A 23664-nucleotide genomic window follows, 5' to 3' on the forward strand; every position below is an offset into this window, starting at 1 on the left:
AGCTCAATACTGTCTACTTAATTACAGAATTTTTCTTTTTGTTGTCCAGTGACTGATGTTTTGCCCACACCTGCGCCAACCACTGTGAAACCAGGTAAAAATCAACTAATATAATGAAATAACATATATGCTACAAAGGTAAAAAAATGTAAAACAACTGCTATTGTAGGCTAAAAAGTACATATTCTTGCTCAAAGGCACATACAGCATAGAAACAGCCCAATGTTGGTTTGGTACAACTAGATAAGGTCCAATCCTGGTGGGTTTTAGCTTCTTTGCTATTAGGTAGTGAAAAAGAAATGCCAGGCTCTGTTCCCCATAGCATTACTAGTACACAACGGGTTTGTGAATGGGTCCAAGGATCATGGACAAGAGATGGAGTGGGAAACAAACACCAAGTCCCTCTGTCCAACAATGGATAAAAAAAACAACTAACACCATAATTGAGAGGGGGCAGTTTTATTTTTGCAGTAGGACACGCTCTTTTATGTATATCACTAGTAAAAACAACAAGCCCATGATTATAAGGGTATCCTCTAGATATGTGTTATCTGTTAGATCATTGTGGATCCCCACTCCTTTTATCTCCTCCTGATTGCAGTTTTGTGGCAAGGGGAGAATGTGAAACAGAAGTTCCCAATTCTGATAATAATTTGGATATTCAGTGGATATTTAAACCACTTATAAGTGCAATGGTCAGACAGAACTCACAACGCTTTGGTATATTACAGCACTTCAAGCTGTTTAAGACAGAGTGAATCCAGAATATTATACTAGGGGCTGGTTCAGAAGAGCAAATAATTGGTCTGTGTGCTGTCCATGTGCCACGGACTGCGCACAGAGAGCACCTGGACCCTCTATAGCCAGTGTGCCAGTGCATGTGGCTGATTTTCTATATGGATAAATGGTCTGCATGGAAAAAATTGAAGCATTCACTAATTTGGTTTTGTGTTTGGAAGGCAGCTCCACCATACATCTGCAATGGGGACAAGCACCCAGAGCTGCACATGAAGCCAGTCACAGCCTCAATTTGTGATTGTGACTGGCCCGATTTTTCTACCAGTTGTCTATTATGGTTGACAAAGGGCCCATGAGTTTTCAGTTTAGAAAATCAATTAATCAGACAACCACAAAAATACATTTGCAAGAGTTTATAATAATGAGTCTGACTCATTCTACACTTATAGAAAGCTATAAAATGGGTTGCATTAAAAAAAATTATCAAGCAAAGCTCAATACAGATTTTTTAATTGCAACATTTTTCTATTTGTTTTCAGTGACTGATGTTTTGCCTACACCTGAGCCAAGTACTGTGAAACCAGGTAAAAATCAACTAATATTATGAAATAACATATATGCTACAAGGGATAACAAAATGTAAATCAACTATTATTGTAGGCAAAAAAAGTACAAATTCTTTGCTTAAAGATACATTCAGCATACAAGCAGCCCAACATTGGTATGGTACAACTGGATGAGGTCCATTCCTGGTAGGTATTAGCTTCTTTGCTATTAGGTAGTGAAAAAGAAATGCCGGACTCTGCTTTCCAGAGCATTACTAGTACACAATGGGTTCGTGAATGGGTCCAAGGATCATGGACAGGAGATGGATTGGGAAACAAACACCATGTCCCTGTGTCCAAAAATGGAAAAAAACAACTAACACCATAATTTAAAGGGGAAGACAGTTTTATTTTTGCAGTAGAACCCTCTCTTCTTTGTATATCACTGGTAAAAACAGCAAGACCATAATATACTGTATTTTTAAAAGGATATCCTCTAGATACGCATTAACTGTTAGATCGTTGTGGATCCCCACTCCTTTTAACTCCTCCTGATTGCAGTTTTCTGGCAAGGGGAGAATGTGAGACAAAAGTTCCTCATTCTGATGATAGATTGAATATTCAGTGGATATTTAAATCACTTATAAGTGCCAATAGTCAGACAGAGGTCACAAAGCTTTGGTATATTACAGCACTTCGAGCTGTTTAAGACAGAGTGAATCCAAGTGACAAGGGCTCTTCCAGAATATTAAACTAGGGGCTGGTTCAGAAGAGCAAATAATTGATAATATATAGAAAAAAGACACTAGATAGCGACGAGCACACTTCCAATAGAGAAAATAGAAAAAAAAAAGTTTATTGGACAACACATGATAAAATCATTTAAAAAAGGCAAGAGATGGCATACACACTGTCCCCCGCATGACAAATGTCAATAAGCAAACAATTGTTGACACCCCAAAGATTTGTTCAGATTTAATAGAGAATAGCATTCAGATAATAGGCTAATACACCATCTGGAAATCCTCAGTGATACATGTGGAGAATGAAATGTATTTTAACAAGTAAGTGACTTGTAAAACATAACATTCACAAAAATAGAAGGCTACATCAATATAAGTAAATAGAGACGTATATCCCATTGAATGCTGGCCCCAATCGAATAACCTTCACAATAAGAGGTAATATGAGACCATGAACCTAATGTGGTCAACAAATGGGAAATGACCCAAATCAATAAATAGAGCACAATGCCCAATGTTAGACTGGAAGACCTAAAAATAATGATTAATCTCCCATAGGGGTATGTGCGGCAGACATCCTGACAGGGCAATAGATTGTTACCTAGAACCCAGACTCACGTGGGAGAGAAGTGGGCCTGAATAACGTCAGCGGGGGACACAAGAAAGCCCCATGCATATCGCCATGACCCACACGGGTTCGTCAGGGGAACAGTTTCCGTGAGCGTTTAGTCCATTATATACTGTATCCTTGTAGTGAGTGATGATGCTTACCGGTGGTAGCGTGTCTCGACCCGGCCGGCCTGAATCGGAAGTCACATGGCCGGAAATGACGTGGGAGGCGCAGCGTCCGCTAATACCGCCCACAATGTCGAAAGGGACGCAAAGTATGTAACCATGACTCCCAGTGGGCGGTCACAAGGACGTCTATTCATAGCGCATAACAGATGAAAAAAAGGGTAATAAATAATTAGTCTGTTCAGTATCAGTACAAAAAGTGTGCACACAAATTCCAAGAATGTACAAAAAAGGCCACTACCGTGGCATGGAACATATTGAGACAGTATCATGCACTTTTTTAAGTATAAGAAGCCAACGCTGTCATACATTAGCCACATAGGGTGAGGGACATAAAGCCCTCACTGCATACAACCAAGGTTGACAGAGTATAGCAATTATATGAGACAGGAGCAAGGATGTATTCATCCTTCAACATTCATCATATGTTGCAACATATATATAAACCAGGAGTAAAGAGAAAAATCCAAAAGCCGCGGACATAGGATGAATCTCACAGTCCTGTTATATTACAGGTAATATGATCATAGACAATGTACCCAAAAGTGATGTCAAAAATATATTCTATTGGCAGAGACAGAGAACAGGAGATTTCAAGACAGGAAAAATAATATGCAATTCTGCAAGAGACCGCACTCCAATATTGCAAAAAAGGAATATCAAGAATAATTTTGTGGCTGTTGTTGGTGCCAAAGAGAGGGGGGATGAAAGACAAAGTGAGCAAAGTTCACATTGGGATGAATTATCCTGTTACAAGCATTGTTTTCTTCACTACCTAATATCAAAGAAGCTAAAACCTGGGATGAATGATCCTGTTACAAGGGGGATGAAGGACAGTTTAGGAGGAAAAAGGAATATCAAGTGAGGAATATATATCCATCAATAAGTCGCCAATATGGGATATACATTCCCACCCACAGAATTCATATGCAAAATAAAGAAAAATGCGGTCACATATATCTCAAACTTATTGTAGTCCATAATCTGCTCCAAGTTCGCACCACAGATCCCTCACTTAAAGACTCTGGACTCTGCTCTCCAGAGCATTACTAGTACACAAAGAGTTTGTTTAATGTGTCCAAGGGTCATCGAAAGGAGATGGAGTGAGAAACAAACACCATCCTTTTCTGTCCAACATGGGAAAAAAACAACTAACACCATAATTGAGAGGGGGCCGTTTTATTCTTGCAGTAAGACCCCCTATTCTGTGTATATCGCTAGTAAAAACAGCATGCCCATTATATACTGTATTTTTAAGGGGGTGTCCTCTAAATAAATGTTAACTGTTAGATCAATGTGGATCCCCATCTCTTTTAACTTCTCCTGGTTGCAGTTTTGTGGCCAGGGGATAATGTGGGGCAGACGCTCCCCATTCTGGCGATAGTTTGGATATTCAATGAATATTTACGTCATTTATAAGGGCAATAAGACCAAACTCACAACGCTTTGGTATCTTACAGGACTTCAAGCAGTTTAAGACAAAGTGAATCCAAGGGACAAGGGCTCTTCCAGAATATTATATTAAGGGCTGCTTTAGAAGAGCAAATAATTGGTCTGTGTGCTGTCCATGTGTGCCAAGGACTGCAGACAGAGAGCACCTGGACCCACTATAGCCAGTGTGCTAGATCATATGGCTGATTTTCTATGTGGACCAATGGTCGGCATGGAAAAAATTGCAACATTCACTATTTTGGTTGGTTTTACATGCACGTAATGGAAGGCAGCTCCGTCACCCGTCATATCTGTAATGGGGACAAGCACACAGAGCTGCACATGAAGCCAGTCACAGCCTCAATTTGCAATTGTGACTGGCCTGATTTTTAATACGGTTATCCAAAATCAGCCTTGCTCAAATCAATTGTATTAGTTGGCTATTGTGGTTGGCAAAGGGCCCATGAGTTTTCAGTTTATAAAAGCAATCAGACAAACACAAAAATACATTTCCAAGAGTTTATGCTATTGAATCTGACTCATTCTACACTTATAGAAAGCTATAGAATGTGTTATATTAAAAAAAAATATCAAACAAATCTCAATACTGTTTACTTAATTACGGAATTTTTCTTTTTGTTGTCCAGTGACTGATGTTTTGCCCACACCTGCGCCAACCACTGTGAAACCAGGTAAAAATCAACTAATATGATGAAATAAAGTATATGCTACAAAGGTAAAAAAATGTAATACAACTGTTATTCTAGGCTAAAAAGTACATATCCTTGCTTAAAGGCACATACAGCATAGAAACAGCCCAATGTTGATTCGGTACAACTAGATAAGGTCCAATCCTGGTAGGTTTTAGCTTCTTTGCTATTAGGTAGTGAAAAAGAAACGCCAGGCTTTGCTCTCCAGAGCATTACTAGTACACAACGGGTTTGTGAATGGGTCCAAGGATCATGGACAAGAGATGGAGTGGGAAACAAACACCAAGTCCCTCTGTCCAACAATGGATAAAAAGAAACAATTAACACGATAATTGAGAGGGGGGCAGTTTTATTTTTGCAGTAGCACCCTCTCTTCTGTATATACCACTGCTAAAAACAGCAAGTCCATGATATACTGTATTCTTAAAAGGGTTTAATTATCAGACCAAACTCACTTTGGTATATTACAGCACTTCGAGCAGTTTAAGACAAAGTGAATCCAAGTGACAAGCGCTCTTCCAGCATATTATATTAAAGGCTGCTTCAGAAGAGCAAATAATTGGTCTCTGTGCTGTCCATGTTAAAAGGACTGCAGACATAGAACACCTGGACCTACTATAGCCAGTGTGCCAGTGCATATGGCTGGTTTTCTATATGTATCAATAGTCTGCATAGAAAAAATTGCAGTATGCACTAATTTGCATTGTTTTACAAGCATGTAATGGAAGGAAACTCCACCACCCATCCGCAGGGTGGACAAGCACACAGCACTGCACATGAAACTCGTCACATTCTCAATTTGCAATTGTGAATGGCCCAATTTTGAATACAGTTATCTGAACCAGCCCATGAGTTTTCAGTTTATAAAATAAATCAATCAGATAACCACAACAATACTTTTCCGAGATTTTATACTAATGACTCTGAGTCAATCTACACTTATAGAATGCTATAAAATGGGTTATATAAAACAAATTATGGAGCAAAGCTTAATACTGTTTTCTTAACACTATAATTTTTCTATTATTTTCCAGTGACTGATGTTTTGCCTACACCTGTGCCAACCAGTGTGAAACCAGGTAAAAAAAACAATATAATGAAATAAAATGAATATTACAAAGGATAACAAAATGTAAAACAACAATAAAGGCATTGTAGTAAAAAAAGTACATATCCTTTGCTTAAAGGCACATACAGCATAGAAAAAGCCTGTAGGTGATCAGCCCTACTGGACATTGATTGACACTGCGGCTTTAAGAGACCATGCTTCCCTCTGGGTTTTCTGCTTTTGTACTAGTCGCCTCCACCCCTCAAGTTTCTTGGTGTGTGCTGAGAGGGATGAAGAACCAGGAAGCAGGGAGACCTTGTGTGTGTCTGAGGGAACAGAGAGACTCTTGTGGGTTCCCTGATAAGGAGAGGCTATAAAACGAAACTGTTAATCTATGGAAAGATAAGAGTATGGACTTTAGCAATATTTGTTGCCAGGACTGTGTCAAAGAGTAGAGAAATTCATCGCTTGTTGAAGAACGGTTTTCCTGGAGACTGGTGAGTTTATGCAACAGACAACACAGAGTGTCAGCCATTCATCAACAGTGAAAGTGAAACAAGATTTGCCTGCATGCAGAGGAAAGAGATCCAATATACAGGAGAAAGGACTCAAGTGAATTGATTCGGCACAGTTACACCGGGAACAAGTGTTAGGGTTAAGCATAGTTTTCCTTAGTTATGACGCTGTAGCAGCATGGCCCGAATAGCGCAAAGCCAGATAGAGAATTAGCTTAGAGTAGTTTGTGAAACTTGATGTGTACTGTTTGTATTGAGGTTTCATTGCCATAGGTGGAGCATAGTTTTGTGACTCTATTTCTTCCTATGTTCATGTTATTAATATTGTCATTGTAAGTACTGTTACTCTCATTTCCCGGCATATAATTCCTTTGATTATAATAAAGCCGGAGTTTTGTTTCCGCCTTCTCGTCTGCTGTGCCGTACTTGAATCCTGCCTTGCGGTGTTCTTTGGACACCGCTACAATAGAATGCTATAAAATGGATTATATAAAACAAATTATGGAGCAAAGTTTAATACTGATTTCTTAACACTATCATTTTTCTATTATTTTCCAGTGACTGATGTTTTGCCTACACCTGAGCCAACCAGTGTGAAACCAGGTAAAAGTTAACCAATATAATGAAATAAAATTAATACTACAAAGGAAAACAAAATGTGAAACAACTATAAAGGCATTGTAGTAAAAAAAGTACATATCCTTTACTTAAAGGCACATACAGCATAGAAACAGCCCACCATTGGTATGGTATAACTGGATGAGGTTCAGTCCTGGTAGGTTTTAGCTTCTTTGATATTAGGTAGTGAAAAAAACAATGCTGGACTCTTCTCTCCAGAGCATTACTAGTACACAACTGGCTCATGAATCGGTCCAAGGTTCATGGACAGGAGATTGTATGGGAAACAAACACCAAGTCCCTCTGTCTAACAATGGATAAAAAAACAGCTAACACCATAATTGAGGGTGGATTGTTTTATTTTTACAGTAGGACCCTCTCTTCTGAGTATATCACTGATAAAAACAGCAAGCCCATGATATATTGAAATTTTTTAAAGGGTGTTCTCTAGATATATGTTAACTGTTAAATCAATGTGGATCCCTGTCTCTTTTTAACTTCTACTGGTTGCAGTTTTGTGGCCAGGGGATAATGTGAGACAGAAATTCCCCATACTGGCTATAGTTTGAATATTCAGTGGATATTTAAGTCACTTAGAAGTACAATGATCAGACAGAACTCACAACTCTTTGGTATATTACAGCACTTTGAGCTGTTTAAGACAAAGTGAATCCAAGTGACAAGGGCTCTTCCAGCATATTATATTAAGGGCTGCTTCAGAAGAGAAAATGATTTGTCTATATGCTGTCCATGTGTGCCAATGACTGCAGACAGAGAGCACCTGGACCCACTATAGCCAGTGTGCCAGTGAATATGGCTGATTTTCTATGCGGGCCGATGGTCTGCATGAAAAAAATTGCAGCATGCACTAATTTTCATTGTGTTACATGAATGCAATGGAAGGCAGCTCCGCCACCCATCCTCAGTGGGTACAAGCACACAGAGCTGCACATGAAGCCAGACACATTATTTGAACCCGGCCTAACTCAAAACAATTGTACAAGTTGGCTATTATAGTTGACAAAGAGCCCATGAGTTTTCAGTTTATAAAATCAATCAATCAGATAACCACAAAAATACATTTCCGCGATTTTATACTAAGGAATCTCTATCATTCTACATTTATAGAAAGCTATAAAATGGGTTATATAAAACAAATTCTGGAGCAAAGCTTAATACTGATTTCTTAACACTATTATTTTTCTATTGTTTTCCAGTGACTGATGTTTTGCCTACACCTGTGCAAACAAATGTGAAACCAGGTAAAAGTCAACTGATTTAATGAAGTAACATGTATACTACAAAGGATAACAAAATGTTAAACAACTGTTAGGCTATGTGCCCACGATGCAGAACTGCTGCATATTTTTTCCATTTATCCCTGGCAGGAAAAACGCATGCGGATTTTACATGCGTTTTTCCCGCCAGGTAGTAGCGTTTGTCAAGCGTTTTTGCATGCATTTCTGCATGCGGGTTATCAAGCGCTTTTCCAAGCGATTTTAGCATCACTTGGAAAAGTGCTTGCCAACTTGGTCACACTATATAAATTCATGCAACCGGCATGAATTTATACAGTGTGACCAAGTAATAGTTTAAAAAAAAAGAATAAGAATGGTAAAAAATAAAAAATAAAGATTATACTTACCTTCTGATGGCCCCCGGTCTCCTTCTCCGCTCCGTCCCTTCTCCGCTCCGTCCGGTCTCCCCGGTGTCTTGCAGTGGTGTGAAGGACCTGCAATGACGTCATTGAGTCATGTGACAGGTCACGCGACCGCCGACGTCAGCGGTCGCGTGACCTGTCACATGACTCAATGACGTCATGTCATGTCCTCACACCACCGCGAGCCGCCCAACACATCGCACGCATCGGTGAGGAGGCCGGCGGCCATTGGAAGGTAAGTATAATCTTTATTTTTTATTTTAAATTCTTTTTTTTACAGTTTCTATGGTACCCAGGTCTGGATGAGAGTCTCCTCTTCTCCAGACCTGGGTACCATCCGCACATTGAACCGTGTGATATAAGCATCTGCAGATGCAGTGATGCGGATGTCACACGGTCCAATGTAAGTCAATGGCGGGGATTACGCTGCGTGTCCGCAAAATTAATTGGCATGCTGCGTATTGTTCCACAATGATAATCCACAGTGGAAATTTCCGCAGCATGTGCACAGCACATGCGGATTATCATTGGCGACCATGGGGTACGTATTACCAAGCGTTTTTTAAGCGTTTTCGCTGTGGAAATTCCGCGGCAGAAACGCTTGAAAAACGCATAGTGGGCACACAGCCTTAAAGTATTGTAGTCAAAGAAGCTTTCAGTATTTACTTACATTAATAATTGTACTTCACAGACACAGTGCAAGTTACTCCACAGCCGACTGCTCCCCTGCCTGAAAACCCACAACCTTCTGCATCTGTACCCATTGATACCCAAGATAAGAAAGCAATCCAGAAGTAAAGTGATTGTGTAGGGTGAAAAGTCGGATTTCCTCTATCACTATGTTAGCAAACAAGCTGTTATTTTTCTTTATTTAAATTATGTCCCCTCTGGATATGACTTTATTAATATTAAATTAAAGCCATGAATGCATCATTGTTGTGTATTTATGACTAAACCTAATTGCAACACTGAAAAATTTAGGTGGTAAAAAGTAGAGGTGATAAGTTATTACATTTGCAAATTTAAATGTATAACACAAAAGTACAGAGTTCAAATATTAAAAAAATAGATTGAATTTTCTTTTTAATGAAACAGAGGTTACAGAATTGAGACTATTTTATTAGGCTACTGATTTTCTTGTGCATTTGCATTGAAAAATGAGTGCTATTCTACTGAATGCCAAAATTAATATTGAAGAGGCTAGCTTTGCTTTATTTAGAATGTATACACTGTGCGGACTAAAAGTGCATGCCACAGTGCAGTAATATCGTCTCTCTTACATTGTGGTTCCCATGGAGCACACATTTTATGAACTAGTAAAAGATTAAAAAAATGTGATTTAGACATAGATATTGAAAAAGGGTGCTTACTAGTGATGAGTAGTGTTGAGCCACCCCCGTAATGTTCGGGTTCGGTTCGGTTCGTCGAACACCGGGATGTTCGAGGAACTGTTCGTCGAACTGTTCGTCGAACACCTTAGAACACCGTCGAACACCGTTAAAACCAATGGCAGGCAAACAAAAACACATAGAAACACATAGAAAACACCTGCAAAGGTGTCCAAAAGCTGACAAACTGCTCAGAAGACACTCTGTTTAAAAAAGCCGGCCGGCAAATTCAGCAGCGGCATACACCGGTACCCGACAATTTAGACAAGAAGGAATAGAGCATCACACATAGATTAGATAGATAGAAACATGTCAGTCACACATATAAGAAGCACAGTGACAGTGTTGGTTACTGCATTTGTCATTTAGTGTAAAGGATTTATTAAAAAAAATATTAGTGTTTTCATGCACCGTCTCTTTAAAAAAGCCGGCCGGCAATTCAGCATCTGTACCCGACAATTTAGAACAGAAAGAATAGAGCTTCACACATAGATTAGATAGATAGAAACATGTCAGTCACATATATAATAAGTACAGTGATAGTGTTGCTTACTGTACTTGTCATTTAGTGTAAAGGATTTATTTAAAAAAATAATAGTGTTTTCATGCACTGTCTCTTTAAAAAAGCCGGCCGGCAATTCAGCAGCGGTACCCGACAATTTAGAACAGAAAGATAGAGCATCACACATAGATTAGATAGATAGAAACATGTCAGTCACATATATATGAAGTACAGTGATAGTGTTGGTTACTGTACTTGTCATTTAGTATTAAAATAAAGGATTTATTATTAAAAAAATTGGCGTGGGGTTCCCCTTAATTTTAGGCTCTAGCGGAGGTTAAGTAGACGGCTGGGGCAGATGTTTGAAGCCTGGGAAGGGGGTAATACCCACGGAGCTTCCCAGGCTACTAATATCAGCCCCCAGCTGAATACATAGCCTTTACTAGCTATTAAAATGGGGGACCCCCCCAAAAAAATGACGTGGGGTCCCCCCTAATTTAATAGCTAGCAAAGGCTAGGCAGACAGCTGAGGGCTGATATTAATAGCCCAGGAAGGGAGCCATGAATATTGGCCCCCTCCCAGGCTAGAAACACCAGCCGTCAGCCGCCCCAGAAATGGCGCATTCATAGGATGCGCCAATTCTGGCACTTAGCCTCGCTCTTCCACGCTGCCCTGGTGCGGTGGCAGGGGGTAATAGGGTTGGGGTTGATGTCAGCTTATAATGCCAGCTGACATCAAGCCCAGGTTAGTAATGGAGAGGCGTCTATAAGACACCCCCATTACTAACCCCATAGTCAAAGTTAAAAAAACCACAAACACCCAGAATAAAGTCCTTTAATTGAAATAAAGACACAATCCTTTATTGTTCTAAATTAAACCATACCTACCATCACGCCCATTCCAGCTGAAGCCAACGATCTCCTGCAATAAAAGAAAAATAATAAAGCAACCTCATCCTTACCTTTCCATGGTTCCCACGACAGCTTCAGCTCTGCTACATCGAGATGACAGGCTGGACCGCAGCAGAACGCCGCCATCCAGCCTCTCATCCCGCAGACATTGAGAAGCGCAGGCTTGCTTGCGCTGCTCAGCGTCTCTCTGTGACGACATCCAGATGAGCCGAGTTCATGTCCAATGAACTCGGCTCATCTGGATGCCGTCACAGCGAGACAGTGAGGAGCGCAAGCATGCCTGCGCTTCTCAGTGTCTGCGGGATGACAGACTGGATGGCAGCGTTCTGCTGCGGTCCAGCCAGTCATCTCGATGTAGCAGAGCTGAAGCTGTCGTGGGAACCATGGAAAGGTAAGGATGAGGTTGGTTTATTATTTTTCTTTTATTGCAGGAGATCGTTGGCTTCAGCTGGAATGGGTGTGATGGTAAGTATGGTTTAATTTAGAACAATAAAGAATTGTGTCTTTATTTCAATTAAAGGACTTTATTCTGGGTGTTGTGTTTTTTTTAAATACTTTACTAGAAATTCATGGCGGTCATGTCTAATACTGGCGTGACCCCATGAATTTTGGGCTTGGGGCCAGCTGATAATACCAAGCTGGCCCTAACCCCTTTATTACCCAGTGAGCCACCGCACCAGGGCCCTGGATGAGTTGGGTACAGCGCCAGAAGATGGCGCTTCTATGAACGCGCCATTTTCCGGGGTGGCTGCGGACTGCAATTTGTAGCGGGGGGGGGGCCCAGAAAGCTTGGGCCTCCCTGCGCTGCAGATTCCAGCCCCCAGCTGCCTAGTTGTACCTGGCTGGACACAAAAATAGGGCGAAGCCCCACGTACTTTTTTTTTAATTATTTCATGAATTTCATGAAATAATTAAGAAAAAAAGGCCTTCCCTATATTGTTGTGTCCGGCCAGGTACAAATAGGCAGCTGGTGGTTGGGGGCAGCCCGTTCCTGCCTGCTGTACCTGGCTGGACACAAATATAGTGCGAAGCCCCACGTCAATTTTTTTTAAATTATTTCATGAATTTCCTGAAATAATTTAAAAAAATTGAAGTTGGGCTTCGCACTATATTTGTGTCCAGCCAGGTACAGCAGGCAGGAACGGGCTGCCCCCAACCACCAGCTGCCTATTTGTACCTGGCCGGACACAACAATATAGGGAAGGCCTTTTTTTCTTAATTATTTCATGAAATTCATGAAATAATTAAAAAAAAAGTACGTGGGGCTTCGCCCTATTTTTGTGTCCAGCCAGGTACAACTAGGCAGCTGGGGGCTGGAATCTGCAGCGCAGGGAGGCCCAAGCTTTCTGGGCCCCCCCCCGCTACAAATTGCAGTCCGCAGCCACCCCGGAAAATGGCGCGTTCATAGAAGCGCCATCTTCTGGCGCTGTACCCAACTCATCCAGGGCCCTGGTGCGGTGGCTCACTGGGTAATAAAGGGGTTAGGGCCAGCTTGGCATTATCAGCTGGCCCTAAGCCCGAAATTCATGGGGTCACGCCAATATTAGACATGACCACCATGAATTTCTAGTAAAGTATTTAAAAAAAAACACAACACCCAGAAAAAAGTCCTTTAATTGAAATAAACACACAATTCTTTATTGTTCTAAATTAAACCATACTTACCATCACGCCCATTCCAGCTGAAGCCAACGATCTCCTGAAATAAAAGAAAAATAATAAAGCAACATCATCCTTACCTTTCCATGGTTCCCATGACAGCTTCAGCTCTGCTACATCGAGATGACAGGCTGGACCGCAGCAGAACGCTGCCATCCAGCCTCTCATCCCGCAGACACTGAGAAGAGCAGGCTTGCTTGCGCTCCACAGTGTCTCTCTGTGAGGGCATCCAGATGAGCCGAGTTAATGTCCAATGAACTCGGCTCACCTCATGCACGTCACTGACAGCGTGGGAAAATTCTCCTGCACTCAGCGCTTCAGCGTGGGAGAATTCTCACACTGAAGCGCTGAGTGCAGGAGAATTCTCCCACGCTGTCAGTGACGTGCAGGAGGTGAGCTGAGTTCATTGGACATGAGCTCACCTTATGCACGTCACTGACAGCGTGGGAAAATTCTCCTGCACTCAGCGCTTCAGCGTGGGAGAATTCTCACGCTGAAGCGCTGAGTGCAGGAGAATTCTCCCACGCTGTCAGTGAAGTGCAGGAGGTGAGCTGAGTTCATTGGACATGAGCTCACCTTATGCACGTCACTGACAGCGTGGGAGAATTCTCCTGCACTCACCGCTTCAGCGTGAGAATTTTCCCACGCTGTCAGTGACGTGCATGAGGTGAGCCGAGTTCATTGGACATGAACTCGGCTCATCTGGATGTCGTCACAGAGAGACGCTGAGCAGCGCAAGCAAGCCTGCGCTTCTCAATGTCTGCGGGATGAGAGGCTGGATGGCAGCGTTCTGCTGCGGTCCAGCCTGTCATCTCGATGTAGCAGAGCTGAAGCTGTCGTGGGAACCATGGAAAGGTAAGGATGAGGTTGCTTTATTATTTTTCTTTTATTGCAGGAGATCGTTGGCTTCAGCTGGAATGGGCGTGACAGTAAGTATGGTTTAATTTAGAACAATAAAGGATTGTGTCTTTATTTCAATTAAAGGACTTTATTCTGGGTGTTTGTGTTTTTTTTAACTTTGACTATGGGGTTAGTAATGGGGGTGTCTTATAGACGCCTCTCCATTACTAACCTGGGCTTGATGTCAGCTGGCATTATAAGCTGACATCAACCCCAACCCTATTACCCCCTGCCACCGCACCAGGGCAGCGTGGAAGAGCGAGGCTAAGTGCCAGAATTGGCGCATCCTATGAATGCGCCATTTCTGGGGCGGCTGACGGCTGGTGTTTCTAGCCTGGGAGGGGGCCAATATTCATGGCTCCCTTCCTGGGCTATTAATATCAGCCCCCAGCTGTCTGCCTAGCCTTTGCTAGCTATTAAATTAGGGGGGACCCCACGTCATTTTTTTTGGGGTGTCCCTCATTTTAATAGCTAGTAAAGGCTATGTATTCAGCTGGGGGCTGATATTAGTAGCCTGGGAAGCTCCGTGGGTATTACCCCCTTCCCAGGCTTCAAACATCTGCCCCAGCCGTCTGCTTAACCGCCGCTAGAGCCGAAAATTAAGGGGAACCCCACGCCAATTTTTTTAATAATAAATCCTTTATTTTAATACTAAATGACAAGTACAGTAACCAACACTATCACTGTACTTCATATATATGTGACTGACATGTTTCTATCTATCTAATCTATGTGTGAAGCTCTATTCTGTCTGTTATAAATTGTCGGGTACCGCTGCTGAATTGCCGGCCGGCTTTTTTAAAGAGACAGTGCATGAAAACACTATTATTTTTTTTGATAAATCCTTTACGCTAAATGACAAGTACAGTAAGCAACACTGTCACTGTACTTCGTATATATGTGGCTGACATGTTTCTATCTATCTAATCTATGTGTGAAGCTCTATTCTGTCTGTTATAAATTGTCGGGTACCGCTGTTGAATTGCCGGCCGGCTTTTTTAAAGAGACGGTGCATGAAAACACTATTATTTTTTTTGATAAATCCTTTACACTAAATGACAAGTACAGTAAGCAACACTTTCACTGTACTTCGTATATATGTGGCTGACATGTTTCTATCTATCTAATCTATGTGTGATGCCCTATTCTTTCGGTTCTAAATTGTCGGGTACAGGTGTATGCCGCTGCTGAATTGCCGGCTTTTCATGTTTCACTGTTGGCACTGTTCCCATCGATTTGGGCAACCACTGTAATGCCACAACCACCATGGCTGTGGCATTACAGTGAGTGGCAGACAATCCCTGCATGATTGGTGCTTTAAATAGCGCCAGACATGCAGGACACGCTTTTGGTGCACGAACAGTTATCGAACATAACCTCGAACAGCCGAATTTTTTGCAAATCGTTCGGGTTCGTGGAACAACTCGAACACCGCCCAAAACAGCTCGAATTTGAGATTGGCGAACAGTTCTAGTCGAACACCGCTCATCTCTAGTGATGAGCGAGGACTAAAATGCTCGGGTGCTCGTTGCTTGGGTCGAACAAATTGTAATGCTCGAGAGCTCGACCCGAGATATGAACCCAATGTAAGTCTATGGGAAACTCGAGCATTTTTCCGGTGGCTCTCCCCGGAGGTCTGCAGGGGGCCTAAAAATTGCCCAAATCAATGGGAAGAGTGCTGAAATTACATGGGAACAGCGTGGGAAAGACCCCTGGAAGCATCTCTGACTCCCAAGTCACTGCTTTGAACAATGTTGTCAGAGTATTATGCCACTTTTACGGACTCACAATAAAACATACAAAACCAAAACCAAAATGGATTTTCCTGGAAAAAACGTTATTCTTTACAGGGTAATGACTTGCATATAAGGCTAAATAAATAACCCACCCAAAAAATGCTCCTCCACACCTTGGCCTATGTTCACAAGTAGAGTTTTTGATTCGTTTTTGCACTTTGGCATTGCTTTCAACTGTGAAAAATACATTCACCGGTAAATTACATTTTAACATTTTACTACCTTATCTGCTCATGTAGTGTGTGAGACATGATCAGATACACCTATACAGTGCTAAAATGACATGGGAACAGCATGGGTAAGACGCCTGGAAGCATATCTGACTCCCAGGTCACTGCTGTGAACAATGTTGTCAGAGTATTACGCCAATAAGGAACATCCTTTCCAGGGTAATGACTTGCATATAAGGCAAAATTAATATCCCCCCCAAAAAATGCTCCTCCACACCTTGGGCTATGTTCACACATAGCATTTTTGATGTTTTTTTGCACTATGGCATTGCTGTCAACTGTGAAAAATACCTTTACCGGTTAATGTCATTTTAACATTTAACTACTAGAGTTGAGCGAGCATGCTCGACACTGCTCAGTACTCACCCGAGCATCACGTTACTCGGGATGTTCGGCGAGCACCGAGCATTTCTGGGTTACTCGGGCGGAAGCTCGGGTCTCCGCCCTGCATGTTTGGCGCTCTTTACAGAGCTAATGAACATGCAGGGATTGCCAGCCAGTCACTGTAATGCCGCAGCCATATTGTTTGTCGGCATTACAGTGATTGGTTGGCTGCACAGCGTCACCTTGAGTATTTAAAACCGGGCGCCGCCATCTTGGACACAGTCTGTCCTGATTAGACAGTTTAGGGACAGCGCTGCTGAGCTAGGGAGAGATTTATCCTGCGAAATAGTTAGTGTAGGGTCTGTAAAGGCTGCCAGATCAAACAAACAGTCCTTCTCAGGACTAATATCAGGCAGGCAGGCAGGCAGTATAGGAGACGCAGTGGTTATACCAGCAAACGCTGCATTACAGTCCTGTGTGCTCCTGTTTCTGAAATTGCTAGACTTAGCTCTAGGTCTCGGGGGCCACTAAAAATCCTTTTTTTTCATCTAAATCCTCTTTTTTTTTTTCCTCCTTCACACTGTACAAATACCCGTCTTATTAACCTATTGGTGTCCCCCCCCCCCCCAAAAAAAAAAGTGTGTCTATGATTTTTCAGACACAAATATATCTGTTGAAAAGAGTCTGGTATAGGCCACAGAAACAGAAGTGTGGTTTTGCAGTTCCACGGGTCAAATCTCTGTAGTATACAGTTTTGTGCCTTTTGTATCTAAAAAAAACAGTTTGAGTGTGTCGCTCACTGTTCAGCTGCAAATATATATTTTTAAAAAAGTCTGGTATACACCAGTAAATTAAAACTGTGGTTTTGCTGTTCCATGGTAAAAAATCTCTATTATCCTGCTTTTCGCATTTTTTGCCTTATAAAAAAACAGTAGTGTCTCCTGACTGTTCACACACAAAAATATATCTGTTGAAAATAGTCTGTTGTAGGCCCGACAAATCCCAGTGTGGTTTTGCAGTTCCACGGGTCAAATCTCTGTAGTATCCAGTTTAGGGCCTTTTGTATCTAATAAAAACAGTTTGAGTGTGTCGCTCACTGTTCATCCGCAAATATATATATTTAAAAAAGTCTGGTATACACAAGTAAATTAAAACTGTGGTTTTGCTGTTCTATGGTAAAAAATCTCTATTATCCTGTTTTTCGCATTTTTTGCCTTAAAAAAAAAAACAGTAGTGTCTCCTGACTGTTCAGACACAAAAATATATCTGTTGAAAATAGTCTGTTGTAGGCCCGACAAATCCCAGTGTATCTTTGCAGTTCCATGGGTCTGATCTCTGTAGTATCCAGTTTTGGGCCTTTTGTATCTTAAAAAAAACAGTTTGAGTATGTCGCTCACTGTTCAGCCGCAAATATATATTTTTAAAAAAGTCTGGTATATACGTCGATATTCAGGTCAGACTCCACACATAAGACCTCAGGAGTCGACCTGGATGTCTGACATATGTACCATCCTGACAAACTTTGAGGAGGCCACCAAGATGGTGAGTGGTGATGACGCCATCATTAGTGTCAGCATCCCACTTGTCTGTCTTTTGCAACGCTCTCTGCAGAGAATTAAAGAGGAGGCATTGCAGCCAGAGTATGATGAGATGGATCAAGACGCCGTAGCGGGCGATTACACACAGCCCAGTCTCATCTCATCCCAACGTGCATTGGGGGACAATGAGGGAGAGGAGGAGGAGGAAGAACAGGAGCTTGTATGATGCGCTGTAGATGGTAGTACCTGTACAACTGTCATACCGTTGGTTCACCGTAGGTGGCTTGAGGACAGGGGGGAGGAGGAGGAGGAGGAGGAGGAGAGCATGGCCAATCGTCATCTTGGTTAGGACATGGAAATCTTGCCCGTTACCAGTCTGGCACGCATGGCTGACTTTATGTTACGCTGCCTTAACCGTGACCCTCGCGTTGTCAAAATGTTGGGTGACAGTTATTACTGGTTGGTGACACTTGTAGACCCCCACTACAAGGAGAACTTTCACTCTCTTATTCCTGAGGTGGAGAGGTCTACAAAAATGGGGCAGTACCAGAAGGCCCTTGCTGCAGAACTGTTAAAAAAATTCCCATCTGAACACGCTAGCGGCAGAGGTCACAGTTCGTTGCCCAACCAAGGCGTACAGGCGAGAGAGACGCAACTCCAATCCAGCAGAGGCAGGGGAACACTGTCAATGTTCTGGGACAGTTTTCTCAGACCCTCCCTTCGGACAGACCCTGAGGCGTGGGGTACTCTCACAAGGAGTGGAAAGTTTCAAAAGACGGTGAGGGAGTACCTTGCCGACCATACCAGTGTCCTATGCGTTTTAATTATTGGGTATCCAAGCTGGACACTTGGAATGAACTCGCTCTGTACGCCTTGGAGGTCCTGGCCTGCTCTGCCGCTAGCGTGTTATTGGAGCGTGTTTTTAGTGCCGCTGGGGGAATTATAACTGAAAAATGCACTCGCCTGTCAACTGACAATGCTGACAAGCTGACCCTTATCAAAATGAACAAGGGCTGGATTGGGCCAGACTTCTCATCACCACCAAATGACAGCAGAGTAACATAAAGTCAAATCCACTGTGTTTTTTCAGGAGGTGTATTCACATGCATCGCTTCACACCCACACATGGGTATATGCTTCCTTATTTTGGCTGTTTTATGTTCTTCTCCTTATCCTCAGCCTCCACTACCACTATACCACCAGGGTGACCATTGTCCGTGTTGCCATTATTGAAAGTTCCTCCATCCTGATTTTTGTCAGATTTTGCTTGGAAGGCATAAGCAAAGACTGTAGGAGACCCACTCCCCAATAATGGGAATAATATTTTTAAGATGCTGTACAGTATGGTTATTCCAAGAGGCATTAAAACCATCATGTTATACCACTCTGACCTCCATGTCTCTTCTGAGGGGCATTAAAACCGTCTTCTTATACCACTCTGACCTCCACGTCTCTTCTGAGGGGCATTAAAAGCGTCTTGTTATACCACTCTGACCTCCACGTGTCTTCTGAGGAGCATTAAAAGCGTCTTGTTATACCACTCTGACCTCCATGTCTCTTCCGAGGGGCATTAAAAGCATCTTGTTATACCACTCTGACCTCCACATCTCTTCTGAGGGGCATTAAAAGCATCTTGTTATAACACTCTGACCTCCACGTCTCTTCTGAGGGGCATTATAACCGTCTTGTTATAACACTCTGACCTCCAAGTCTCTTCTGAGCGGCATTAAAAGTGTCTTGTTATACCACTCTGACCTCCACGTCTCTTCTGAGGGGCATTAAAAGCGTCTTGTTAAGCTACTGGGACCTCCACGACTCTTCGAACGGGCACTGCATTTCCTCATAATTTTTGGAAGCTTTTGCTTGGAAGGCATAAGCAAATACTATGGGAGACCCACTCCCCAATAATGGGACTAATGTTTGTAATATGCTGTACTGCATGGCTCTTGTAAGGGGCATTGCAAGTTGCTCCGTCCTAATTTTTGGAAGCTTTTGCTTGGAAGGCATAAGCAAATACTATGGGAAACCCACTCCCCAATAATGGGAATAATGTTTTTAAGATGCTGTACTGTATGGCTCTTGTCAGTGGCATTAAAACCGTCTTGTTAAGCTACTGTGACCTCCACGTCTCTTCCAAGGGACATTAAAACCGTCTTGTTAAACCACTCTGAACTCCACAGCTCTTCCAAGGGGCATTAAAACCGTCTTGTTAAGCTACTATGACCTCTACGTCTCTTCCAAGGGGCATTGACATTGTCTTTTTATTCCACTGCGACCTCCATAACTCTACCAAGGGGCATTAAAACCATCTTGTTAAGCTACCGTGACCTCCACGTCTCTTTCACGGGGCATTGATATTGTCTTTTTATTCCACTGCGACCTCCACCACTCCTCCAAGGGGCATTAAAACCGTCTTGTTAAGCTACTGTGACCTCCACAATTCTTCCAAGGGGCATTGATATTGTCTTTTTATTCCACTGCGACCTACATCATTCTACCAAGGGGCAGTAAAACAGTCTTGTTAAGCTACTGTGACCTCCACGTCTCTTCCAAGGGGCATTAACACTGTCTTGTTAAACCACTCTGAACTCCACAGCTCTTCCAAGGGGCATTAAAACCGTCTTGTTAAGCTAATGTGACCTCCACGTCTCTTCAAAGGGGCATTAAAAGCATCTTCTTAAGCCACTCTGAACTCCACAGCTCTTCCAAGGGGCATTGAAATGTTGTTTTTAATTACCTCTAATCTCCATGACTCTTCCAACGGGCATTGCATTTCCTCCTAATTTTAGTCAGCTTATGCTTTTCAATGCAAAGGCGAAAACTAAGGGAGACACACTCCTCAAAAATGGGTAGAAGGTTTTTAGTATGCTGTAATCCATGTCTGTTTCATGGGGCATTGCAGTTCCTCATAATTTTTGGAAAGCCTTCCATTCACTGCTTAGGCCAACAGTGCACAGGAGACCCAGTTGCTATAAATGGAAAAAAAGGTTTAGTTAAGGCCCTCTGACCTCCATGTCATTTCCAAGGGGCATTGGAGTGCCTCAAAATTTTTGGTAGGCTTTGCACTCACTGTATGCCCTATAACTGTGTGCCCTTTTGTTACAGAAACATATCCTACAAGACATATGTGGTTGACTGGCCTGATATTGATGTGAATGGTCCCTGTTCCTCCTGCTCTTTCTCCTTTGCCACTACCTCATCCATCATTAATCACCTGAAGCTTTGTTTTAACGGGAGTCATAGAACTTGGATAGTAGCAGGAAAACATCCAGCAATCCTCGAAGGAGGTAGGATATGCGTCAAAACGCTGACCACCTCAGGCCTAACCGCTACTACATACATGCACTTGCATTCCTTGAAAACAAAGCAGATGCTAACTTCTATCATCGTCATCATGCTCCTCACCTTGACACTCTCAACTCCCCTGATGGAGAAGCCAGGGACCACCAGAGGAGTCTGGTTCTCTGGTGGGCTCGTCCAATGCTGCCCTAAAGCAGGCTGGGCTAAGAAAAGTGTGTGGGGGGAAATTCCAAGGAGAAATAGGGGTGGCTGGGGACCGTTTATGGACACCTGGCTGCCCTTTACCGGCTGGGGACTGTGTGTGGACACCCGGCCGCGGGGCGGCTGGGGACCGAGTGTGGATACCCGGCCGCCGGGCGGCTGGGGACTGAGTATGGATTGCAGGCCGCCAACGCAGCCATGACGTGGCGGCCAGATTCGGCTTCCACATGCCTAAAAGGCCCAATTTCAAGTGCAAGCAAGCAGTATGGTATTGCAGCCTGGGGGTGTGTGGGTGAAAGGCTGCATACTTGCGCTTGCATTGCAAGGAATAGGAGAGGTACAATTGAACACTGCCCTGGGACAAGGACTTGAACGGGGATAGTTGCAAGTCTGCAACGACAGGTGCAGGGTGGGAGGCATCTTCGCTTGTACCATGAACAGGGGTTTGGCATGCACACACTAAAGCTGAATAGGCTGTCCTTCCCACTAAATGCACTGGGGAGGACACAGGTAATGTTTTGGTATGCACGCTTAATCTTATGTATAAGGCACACCGGGACAAATAGGGGCGGCTGGGGACTGAGTATGGATACCTCGCTGCCAAAGCAGCCATGAGGTAGTGGCCAGCTTCGGCCTCCTCCAAACTAAAATGCCCCATTTTAAGTGCAAGCTATCAGTATGGCATTGCAGCCTGGGGGTGGGTGGGTGACAGGCTGCACACTTACGCTTGCATTCCAAGAAAACAAAGCAAATGCTAACTTGTATCATCATCATCATGGTCCTCACCTTGGCACTCTCAACTCCCCTGATGGAGAAGCCAGGGCCCACCGGAGGAGTCTGGTTCTCTGGTGGGCTCGTTCAATGCTGCCCTAAAGCAGTCCGGGCTAAGAAAAGTGTGTGGGGGGAAGTTCCAAGGAGAAATAGGGGCGGCTGGGGACCGTTTATGGACACCCGGCTGCCCCCAGGTGGCTGGGGACCATGTGTGGACACCCGGCGGCGGGGTGGCTGGGGACCGAGTATGGACACCCGGACGCCCCCTGGCGACTGGGGACCGAGTGTGGACACCTGACCGCTGGGTGGCTGGGGACTGAGTATGGATTCCAGGCCACCAACGCAGCCATGACGTGGTGGCCAGATTCCGCCTCCACATGTCTAAAAGGCCAAATTTCAAGCGCAAGCAAGCAAGCAGTATGGTATTGCAGCCTGTGGGTGGGTGGGTGGCAGGCTGCACACTTACGCTTGTATTCCAAGAAAACAAAGCAGATGCTAACTTGTATCATCATCATCATGGTCTTCACCTTGGCACTCTCAACTCCCCTGATGGAGAAGCCAGGGCCCAACGGAGGAGTCTGATTCTCTGGTGGGCTAGTCCAATGCTGCCCTAAAGCAGGCCAGGCTAAGAAAAGTATGTGGGGGGAAGTTGACAGGAGAAATAGGGGCGGCTGGGGACCGTTTATGGACACCCGGCTGCCCCCAGGTGGCTGGGGACCGTGTGTGGACACCCGGCCGCGGGGCGGCTGGGGACCGAGTATGGACACCTGGCCGCCCCCTGGGACTGGGGACTGAGTGTGGACACCCAGCCGCCGGGCGCCTGGGGACTGAGTATGGATTCCAGGCTGCCAACGCAGCCATGACGTGGTGGCCAGATTCCGCCTCCACATGTCTAAAAGGCCCAATTTCAAGTACAAGCAAGCAAGCAGTATGGTATTGCAGCCTGGGGGTGGGTGGGTGGCAGGCTGCACACTTACGCTTGCATTCCAAGAAAACAAAGCAGATGTTAACTTGTATCATCATCATCATGGTCCTCACCTTGGCACTCTCAACTCCCCTGATGGAGAAGCCAGGGCCCACCGGAGGAGTCTGGTTCTCTGGTGGGCTCGTTCAATGTTGCCCTAAAGCAGTCCGGGCTAAGAAAAGTGTGTGGGGGGAAGTTCCAAGGAGAAATAGGGGCGGCTGGGGACCGTTTATGGACACCCGGCTGCCCCCAGGTGGCTGGGGACCATGTGTGGACACCCGGCGGCGGGGTGGCTGGGGACCGAGTATGGACACCCGGACGCCCCCTGGCGACTGGGGACCGAGTGTGGACACCTGGCCGCTGGGCGGCTGGGGAC

At 43.8% G+C, this 23664-nt stretch overlaps 1 protein-coding gene across 50 annotated transcripts in view; it reads left to right on the plus strand.

The window, feature by feature from the left end:
* The window catches only part of LOC141273691 (uncharacterized), a 167524-nt gene that overhangs the window by 13388 nt on the left and 130472 nt on the right, over nt 1–23664 (plus strand). For 26 of the 50 annotated variants that reach the window (XM_073685940.1, XM_073685908.1, XM_073685922.1 and 23 more), the window contains 5 exons: nt 50–94; nt 1278–1322; nt 4900–4944; nt 5997–6041; nt 7084–7128. In XM_073685940.1, coding sequence (XP_073542041.1) covers nt 50–94; nt 1278–1322; nt 4900–4944; nt 5997–6041; nt 7084–7128 — 225 coding nt within the window. The remainder of the gene's footprint in view (nt 1–49; nt 95–1277; nt 1323–4899; nt 4945–5996; nt 6042–7083; nt 7129–23664) is intronic. The other 24 variants (XM_073685924.1, XM_073685939.1, XM_073685936.1 and 21 more) reach the window with 8 other exon arrangements.

The sequence above is a fragment of the Phyllobates terribilis genome, unplaced genomic scaffold (assembly GCF_046119375.1).
Source record: "Phyllobates terribilis strain yellow unplaced genomic scaffold, ASM4611937v1 Scaffold_5__5_contigs__length_657084704, whole genome shotgun sequence".
Classification (NCBI taxonomy): Eukaryota; Metazoa; Chordata; class Amphibia; order Anura; family Dendrobatidae; genus Phyllobates; species Phyllobates terribilis.